This window comes from Falco cherrug, chromosome 19 (genome assembly GCF_023634085.1).
Source record: "Falco cherrug isolate bFalChe1 chromosome 19, bFalChe1.pri, whole genome shotgun sequence".
Classification (NCBI taxonomy): domain Eukaryota; kingdom Metazoa; phylum Chordata; class Aves; order Falconiformes; family Falconidae; genus Falco; species Falco cherrug.
The window spans coordinates 717,945-727,450 of NC_073715.1; the positions used below are offsets into that span (position 1 = coordinate 717,945).

The 9,506-nt window shown below is 50.4% G+C and overlaps 1 protein-coding gene across 1 annotated transcript; it reads right to left on the reverse strand.

The window, feature by feature from the left end:
* Positions 1–4,737: 4,737 nt before the first annotated feature.
* Positions 4,738–5,457, reverse strand: LOC129734324 (olfactory receptor 14J1-like). Its single transcript, XM_055697210.1, has 2 exons — positions 4,957–5,457; positions 4,738–4,773 (listed from the first exon to the last, which is right to left on the reverse strand). Exons 1-2 carry the CDS (start codon positions 5,455–5,457, stop codon positions 4,738–4,740), a joined length of 537 nt encoding a protein of 178 aa, XP_055553185.1.
* Positions 5,458–9,506: the final 4,049 nt, after the last annotated feature.

The following is a 9,506-nucleotide window of genomic DNA, read 5'->3' on the forward strand; positions in this document are numbered from 1 at the left end:
CTCCACCCCCCACCGCCTCTCCCGATTTATTGGCTGGACTTTCGGGGAGGGTGAAAGGGGGTCTGAGGGATTGGTGGCAGGAATGCAAGTGGGAAGTGCTTAAGCGAGGGGTTTTGGAAGTCGCTAGGGCATGTTCAGTATTTTGTCAGATAAAGCAACCTCGAGAGTGGCAGCCTGTGCAATACGAGGCTGTTAAAGAGTTAAAGCAGTGGGGGAAGGGAGGATTCATAATACCTTTGCTATGTCCCTTCTTGAAGTGATGGCAGAGCCTTATACACTCACACTGCATGACTGGAAGTCATTGCTTTGTATGGTACTAACTCTGACACAGTTTATGATGGGGTTATCTGATTTTTGTGAGCTACCTGTAGTGGCCTTGATTGAAAACCTTAATTGGGGAATTGCTGTTAACTGTGAGCAGTTGGCTGGAGAAAATAGTTGTGCTGATTCTGTGACCCAGGCAAGGTATCCCAGGGACAACTATTTGCAGATGAAGGAGATGGCTATTAAGGCAGTCAGGATGGGGGAGTCTGGGCGAGCCTCTAGCGAGTCACTCGCCACAGTCTTGCAGGGTCCTAAAGAGTCATGTACTAACTTTATTGATCAGCTTCAGAATATTTTGCAACAAGTCGAGCATGAGGAAGCTCAAGGGTTGCTTTTTTAAACAACCAGCTATGATAATGCCAATGAAAACTGTAAATGGCAACTTTCACAATCACAATGCCAACATGTGTCAAAATGATTATAACGCAGAGCTCACAGCTGACTGTAACTCTCAGGTTGTGCTCTGCAATGCAGCATAACACATTTTTTTGCTTCTCTAATCTCTTCTGTAGAATAGTACACACTCTTAACTTGCTTAGTAAATTAGGCTGCTAGCTTGCTAAAAAAAGTAATACCACCAATACTATTCTTTTTTTTTCTTTTTTTTTTTTTTCTGGCTTCTTAACAGATGTTGATTCTGTCCGTCATATCTTGCTACAGAACCGAGTTGCTATTAACTTTTAGTATTAAAACAGGGACACGAGTGTGAAGACTTTGATAGGATGTGCTATGTGAATCTGAGTGACCACTCTGAATCAATCCACAAAAGCATACAAAACTCAAAAGCCTTAAACAAAAATCTGCAGCAGAGCCAGGGGCGGGATGCCATTGGTCTCTTCTCGTGGCTGGGAAACTTTGGGCCATGGATCAAAAGTATTACAGGATTTATTATAATTATCTTTAACCACCTTATTGATGTTTGCCTTATATCTCCCATGCCTTTTTTCCTGTATTCAGTGTTTAATTGATTATAACATAAATCAGGTCATGGTCACCCAGCTACACACACCCTTTGCCTCTTTGGAATTAACAAGCAAAAGAGAGGAGGATAGAGAATGTCTGGAGAGAGATGTAGGAGAGGAAAATGAGAATGTTTGACCTAACAAGAGATGAGAGAACAGCTGGGCATTGTGAAGGAGAGTAGGAAAGATAAACACGGTTATCTAGTGATAAATAGGTGTCTGCATGCGTGTAGTGATATACAGCTATGTAACTGCTGAATGATTTCTGCCCTGAGCCTGGTGGTGCATGCAGCTGCGGTTTGTGTCCAGGCTCAGAGATGTAAATAAGGGCTTCTCTGTTATGGGAAAGTCTCTCTGGTTGCATAAAAAAAGAGAGGGAATGAAGGGAATGACCCCAGAGGCACGTTCAGAGAAAGCATGCTATGTTTTGAACGTTTTGACTGAGCCAGTCCTTCTTTGGTGTGCCCTTCCTTGAAACTGACTTGCAGACATTGTTGCAAAAAAGTGAATGTATGTGGGGAATGAAGAATCTTACTGAAAGCCTTGATATTTGGGACAATTGATTACCTCTGTGTAATGTTAATCCAAAAGAAGTTGATATTGTTTGCACTTGGAATGTCGATAGTTGTCTTTATGTAGATGCTAATGTAGTAGGAGGCTATGATGGGAATGTATTGCAGCGGTTCTTCTCTTATCCAGAGTAACAGCAGGGAAAGCATTAAAGAGTTAAATCACCTTGTTTGGTAGGCAGTTAAGAATGTGAGTCAAATTTGCCACTATGACATACAAAACAGAGCAACTATTGGCTTTTGTTGTTGGCTCAAGGACATGGCTGTGAGGATTTTGATGGTACGTGCTGTGTGGATTTTAGGCGCCCCACTGCAGGAACATGTTATCAAAATCTGAGGAAATGTCAGCCTTTTTGGCATCCATTCACTCAATGTGCAGTACTGTTTGTTTGCTATTGCCTTGGTTGCTGTCATGTTTGCAAGGGCCCCGCAGAACACGGCAAACCTGGTACTAGCTGTTCAAAAACAAAAAGGGGGAATTGTAGAATTGTACAGAACAGAGACAGTGGTTTGTTTTGACATAGATAAAGTGCAGCTTTGGCCTTGCTTTGACAATGTGCAGCTGAAATCCTGCAGCAAAGAGTTAAATAACTTTGAGGGAGTATGAGAAGAAACTAGGATGAGACAGAACAAAGGAGGAATGTGATGTCACCTGTAGAAGATAAGGAATCAGCACGAACAGTAGAGAGTAGCCTGTAGTGAACATCGTTAAGGAATGTGTTGTATGAATTTGTCTGATCACTCAAAAAGCATAGCTCAGAAATTAGCAGCACTGCGCAAGAATATGAAGCATGTTACTGAAGGACATGATCCTTTTTCTGACTGGCTTTCAAGCCTTGGGTTAGGGGGCTGGTTACAAACCATAATCAAAGGAGCATTGATGGTATTGACAGTATTGTTGGCTGTAGTATTATGTGTTCCTTGTTTGTTTCAACGCTTACAAGGAGTGATGAGTAACTTGATCGAATGCATGTTTAAAACAAACGGGATTTGGATTGCTCAAAAACAAGAAGGGGGAGGTGTAGGAGGGGGCCTGGAAATCAGGACCATAAGTAACAATCAGTTAGCTGAAAGGAACGTGCTCCAGCTTGTAGGCCACAAACGTTGGGAGGATAAGGAGGGTGAATAGATGACAACCAACAAGATGAGTCAGGCCGAGAAAAGGTAAGGAGATGAGGAACAGATGGAGCCAGGGAGAAGTAACACTTTGCTGTTAATTGATGACTGTAAAAACTTACTTAAAGTGTCCTTTGTTTGTAGTTAACCAAACAGGGATTGCCTAGTATGTAATGCTTAGCTTAAGGAACCAATCTGTTTAAAGCACGCGGCCTCTGGTAACATATATAAACTCATGATTGTATACAATAAATCAACATTTGCTTGCATCAAGCAGTGTCCTGTCTCTCCATCGCAGCACCCTTACACCTCTCAGGGTGTTGGTGTGTAGATGAATTGGGAACAATGGAGTAATTTGGCCCTTGGAGAAACTGTCAAGGGAATGGTCTTTATGTTTCAGTCCTGGTTTCTCACAGTCCATGTATTTTTTAATTGGCAATAAATTAAATTGAATTTTAATATGACACATTTTGGCCATGACCCATGAACATTGCTGGTATAATTTCTGCTTTTTTCCTGTTGAGTCAGGGGAGCGGATGAGCAGCTGCAGGGCTGGCTGGGTGCTGGCCATGGTTAACCCTCCACAGGACCACATCAGGACTGCTGAGCCCACAGTGGGGCTCCCCCGCACAAGAAAGACCCTGACCGACTGGAGCAAGTCCTGCAGGAGCCATAAGGATGGTTGGGACCTGGATCATGTTATGGACAAGGAGAGGCTGAGAAACTGGGGTTTATTTGAGATAACATCGAGAGTGAAAGACTGGACCCAGGCCAGTTGGTGGGATTACTACAGTCAGTGGTTTACTTCACTATTTGTCAAAGCAAAGCCGTGAGGACATGATCTGGCTGGAGGTGTCTGACCACAGCCTTGGCTGAGCGGCCAACTGTGGCAAGAGCTATGGGACTTGTGTGTAACCAGTGACAGGAGGAAAGTGGCTCCATTTACATTTAGAGTTGCAATGGAGTTGGGTATCACTGAGCCACTAAGGATGACAGAGCTGACCATGCAGCAAATGTTCCTCGTAGCGACTGGGGTGTACAACAAGCAAAGGAAACGACTGATGCTTAGGACATCTTGGGGCACCTGGGGCAGCTTCCCCTGGGTATCCAGGGAACATGGCACTGAGCAGAGCCCTGTGTCCTGTGGATAACTGGCTAGCTGAAAAGGGTCACATAGACATAGTCCAGCTGGCTGGACAAAAATGCACATCGCTCTCAGCTTATCTGAAGTAAAGCAAAATACACTGTCTTTGGCTGTCCTTGTTACACAATAACAGGAAGATTTCGGTGGGAAAAGAATGTTGCAGGTGGGAACAGATAACTGCAGAAGAGAAACTAGGGGCGGACTTGGTATTTAGGCAACTAACCAATAATGAGCTTAACTTTTGTAATATGTATGAGCTAATTATAAGAAGGCATAAAAGGTGACTGTAAGAGACAATAAACGAAGTCTGCTGATCACTCATATTGAGTGACTGTGTCTTCCCTCCGTTGTGACAGTGTCCCACCCGATCACTGCCTTGCTTCCTTCACCGTGACCCAAGGATTTGCACCAGGACACCCTGCCGCGTGCCCCCACCCTGTTATTTGCCCCAACTTTGCACACTCACACAGCTGAGCTCTACACTGGTGCTTTACTCTCCTGGGAAGTTGATAGATGTCTCCACTACACAAGCCCCTTAAATTACAGAGATGTGACACAGGAGTCCAGCTGCACCATCCTGGATGCAAACGTACAAAAGCCAGGCTGGTCAGGCAGGCTGGGTTCATGCTATTGAGAAAGTGGAGTGCATGCAAACACTCTAGGAGAAACACAATTGTGACATTAAAAGGGCTAAATGCACAGGAAGTTCCAGAGATGACCAGGAAATGCCTTGTGAGGAGATTCAGGCAGTTCAGTGCTGCTGAGAGACACCTGACTGCATCAGCTTCTTCAGTGCGTCCTTCAGCTCCTGGTTCCTCATGCTGTAGATGAGGGGGTTCACTGCTGGAGGCACCACCAAGTACAGAACTGCCACCACCAGGTCCAGGGATGGGGAGGAGATGGAGGGGGGCTTCAGGTGGGCAAACATGGCAGTGCTGAGAAAGAGGGAGACCACGGCCAGGTGAGGGAGGCACGTGGAAAAGGCTTTGTGCCATCCCTGCTCAGAGGGGATCCTCAGCACAGCCCTGAAGATCTGCATGTAAGACAGAACAATGAAAATGAAACAGCCAAATAATAAAGAGGCACCAGACGCAATAAGCCCCACTTCCCTGAGGTAGGTGTGTGAGCAGGAGAGCTTGAGGATCTGTGGGATTTCACAGAAGACCTGTCCCAGGGCATTGCCTTGGCAGAGCGGCAGTGACAGTGTATTGGCCGTGTGCAGCGCAGCATAGAGAAACCCACTGGCCCAGGCAGCTGCTGCCATGTGGACACAAGCTCTGCTGCCCAGCAGGGTCCCGTAGTGCAGGGGCTGGCAGATGGCCACGTAGCGGTCATAGGCCATGACGGTGAGGAGAGAACACTCCGCTGAAAGGAAAAAGACAATCAGGAAGAGCTGTGCAGCACATCCTGGGTAGGAGATGTCCCTGGTGTCCCAGAGGGAGTTGGCCATGGCTTTGGGGAGAGTGGTGGAGATGGAGCCCAGGTTGATGAGGGAGAGTTTGAGGAGGAAAAAGTACATGGGGTGTGCAGGTGGTGGTCACATACAGTGATGATGAGGCCATTGGCCATGAGGGCAGCCAGGTAGATGCCCAGGGAGAGCCAGAAGTGCAAGAGCTGCAGCTCCCGCGTGTCTGCCAATGCCAGGAGGAGGAACTGGGTGATGGAGCTGCTGTTGGACATGTGCTGCCTCTGGGCATATGGTCCTGTCACAGGAGAAAAAGACAGTGCTAATTTAGGGGAGACTTCTGCAAGCAAAATCAAAGCCATTTCCCACAGACCATCCCCCCGTCACACACAGACATCCCTCTCTTTTCTCGGAGACCTTCCTGCAGCTGTGTGGCTGCAGCCCTGCTTGGTGCTGGCCGTGTGGGTGATGAAGAGCAGGGCATCTGCCCACGGGCTCTTGACCAGCCAGCCCCACTCTGCAGCAGTGGGTGGGGGCAGGGACCAGTCCTGGTGTTTAACTTTGTCCTCTGAAACCAGTGCCAACGCAGAAGGGCTGGTCAGCGTCTGCAGCGCCAGTGCTAAGGAACGGGAAGGGTGAAGGCATTGTAAGAGAGCTTGAGTTTTTTTCACAGCTCCCCCCCATCTCTCCTGTTGAGTATTTTCAGATGTCAGAAAAGCAGAGCATTTTTGCTGCCCTCCGGTGGAACAGAGTGAGGTCTGTGAGGCAAGAGGATTGCCTGTGGGTGAGTGCACAGTGAGGGGAGGTGGTCTGTCCTTCTGGTTCCCAGTCAACCTGGTACCCAGTGTCCCCGAGCCCGGGGGTGCAAAGGCTTTGCTTCAGAGCAGAGACATGGCCTGGGCTAAGGAGAGCTGAGTCTTGAGCCCTCGGACTGTGCAATGAAGTGCTGAAATAGGCTCTGCAGGGCTTACTGAAGCTCTGAAGACATCCTCTCTGTAAAACCTGCTCCTGTCTGTAAAACCAACTCCTGACTGTAAATCCACCAGAAGCAGACACAGATACAGGTTTCTTAAGGAGTATTTAGATCCTTTGCTGCAGTCTTCCTGGTGTCCTCTCTAGTAATGGGTTAACAAATGTTGATACTCCTGCAGAAAACTTTTTCTAGTAAGAGAATTGCCACTGCTGGAAATAAGTGTGTCCCCCCAGGAGAGGCAAGGCCCATGAGGGATTGCCTCATCCTGCTGCCCAGCAGGTTCCCCTGCAGCCCCAGGGACACCTGGAGGGAGCCCAGAGGGGCAGAGGAGGGAGGCAGGGAGAGCTCAAAAGCAGCCCTTGGTGGGGGGCTGCTGAGAGCTCCCTGCTGGAGAAATCTGCAGAGCCCTGGAGCCGGTAAGTGTGTGGCTGCAGGGCAATGCCTCTGCAGTTCCTAGCCGGGTCTGCAGCAGCTGGGCCCCCCCCAGCCTGTGGGACCGTGTGGGAGCCTTTTGCTGTGGAGGAGGCCAGTGTGCTGCAGAGCAGGGCTTCCCTGCTGCAGCGTGGGAGGGCCAGGGCATGTGGGCTGCCTTGTGCCAGGGCCGGCTGCAGGGCTGTGAAGGTGGCTGTGCAGGCAGGGGTGCCCAGGGCTGTCCTTGCCAGCAGGGTCCCTGCAGCCCAGGGGGCTGTGTGCTGGGGCAGGGGCTCTGCCGCCTGCCAGGGGCAGCTCTCAGCCTGCCGGGGGGCTCCCGTGCAGCTGCGGGGAGAAGCTGTGTGTGCAAGGAGTGACCCCCACACAAGGAAGTGCTTATCTCTTAATAAGAGGCTGTTGTGTGCTTCAGGGCTGCTCACAGATTCAGCTCACTGCCAGAATATTTTCCATTGGTGGTTTCAAAAAGAAGTACAAAGCAAGGTTAGTATAAAGGTAAAGTAGTTTTTTGAGTCTCTGTTTTTAGTTTTTTACTCTATGGGAATGCGATGGAATACATGATAAAGGAGTTCTTAATAAGGACAAGTCCCCTAGACTCCTGAATCGTAACTTTGAAATATCAGAGGGTTTTATTTGAGTCTTCCTATGTGCATTCAGTGATTCCTATCCCACGGACAAAAGGAGCTTTGCCTTTGCTGGATCCACCAGGCTCAGTCTCACCTGACCATTATTCTACCTGCAAACAAGGAACCTGTACCCAGCCAGTGCTCTGTAGACAGGCAGCTTTGTGTAGGGCCAGAGCACAGAGGATGTGTGGAAGGGCCGACCCCCAGCAGGAGAAGGTCTGACTGATTTTGTGTTGGTGCTGCATATATCAGAGCTGTTCACATCTCCAGGTCATTTCCAAGGGGACTTTCCATGAGCACGTTCACGGCAGGGCTTTCCTGCTTGGCTCTGTGCTTGCCTGAATCTCTGCTGCCGCTTTTCTGTGTCTCTTCTTGGTGGCAATGGAAACTCAGCTGTGCAGGTCAGAGCAGCGGCTGAGATGCTGAAAGCATCACAGAGAAGGTTGATGAGGAAGCTGAGCAAGTGCCTTCCCTCCCCAGCACGCTGCAGATGAAACCAGCATCAGCTCTCCTTTTCCCTCAGGCTCTGGGGGAGCTGTTCCTTGTGGCAGGCAGACAGAGAGCGGCTGCAGGGCAGAGCTGGGCACACAGGGGCTGAGCTGGGCTCTGTGAGCGCTGGCAGGGAAGAGCCCTGGGGCCAGAGAAAGAGCTGCTGGCAGGGACAGCTGCAGGCAGCAGAGCCCTGGGCAGGGAGGGGGGGAGATGCTGAGGGGGACCCTGATGCAGGGCAGATAGGGGCACCTCCTGGCCATGGTCTGCCGTGCAGGTGCCTTCCCTGAGCAACACACCTCTGCTCTCCTCTCCCACCCAGCACAGCCTTTAGACCGTTGGTTCCATGTGTTTCAACAGCTCCTGGTCCAGCAGAGCAGCAGAAGCGATGAAGTGCATCTCTCCTGCTGCCATGGTGCCATTTCTCGCTGAGCACAGCCTGAGGGTGACTGCCCTGCACTGCTGCTGTGTGGGAGGTGGTGTGCCGGGCTGGGGAAGGGGAAGGAGTTCCCGAGTGTCCCTTTGTCTCTCTCCTGGCCTTGCTCAGATGCTATTGGCATTGCAGACAGGCTCTCTGGCAATAAGGGTTTCAGCTGCCGGCTCAGGCGCAGATCTTGTGGGTCCTCCTGTGCAGACATGTCCTCGGCAAGGAGGTGTCCCAGCTTTCCCCTAACCGATGATGCTGTGGGCAATGCAGTCTGTGAGGCTGGGGAAGGAGCTGACTCTCTTTCAAGAAGTTCACATGGTCGGAACCCTTTAAACATCTCTCTGGGGTGTCCACCCAAGGTCTATGCTGCTTCCAGGGCACACGGTGAGCCCTCGGTGTCCTTGGATAGCAGTGTGGTGCTGAGCCTTCGGTAAGGGATGAGGCATTCTGTTCTCTGCAGTGGATCCCTCTGCTCTCAGCAGTGCCTGGCTGCTTGTCAGGGTAACATGGCAGTGTGATCACTCTCCATCTAGGAAAGGAGCAATTGCCGGGCAGCTGGGAAGGAGAGGGATGGAGAGAGCAGAGTCCCTGCCTCTGCCCTAAGGCACAGACAGTGGCCTTGCCTCTCAGCACTCACTCTGCTCTCCCTGAGCACAGCACAAAGCCCTCCTGACCTGACTCTGGCCATGGCCGTTGCTCAGCATGGGGAGCATGCTTGCACTGGGAGCAGTTTGGGCTGAGCCAGTGCAAGGCCAGGACTGGCCCCTGCCCCCACGGTTCCCATGAAGCTCCTGCTGCAGAGCAGGGCTCACTGCTGGGCAGCCAGCGGGCACAGCCCCTCTCCTCACAGCACACTCGGCCAGCACTCAGCACAGCTCCAGCCACGGCTCGGAAGGGAGCTCTCCTAGGAACAGCAGAGGTGGGACATGGGGCACGGGGGGCGCAACTAGGAGAAACGGCTTTCACTTGCCTTAACAGAAGAATTGCCTGACTTGTCACTACTTTTCCTCCATGAGCAGGTTCCCATGCCCAGAGGCAGCAG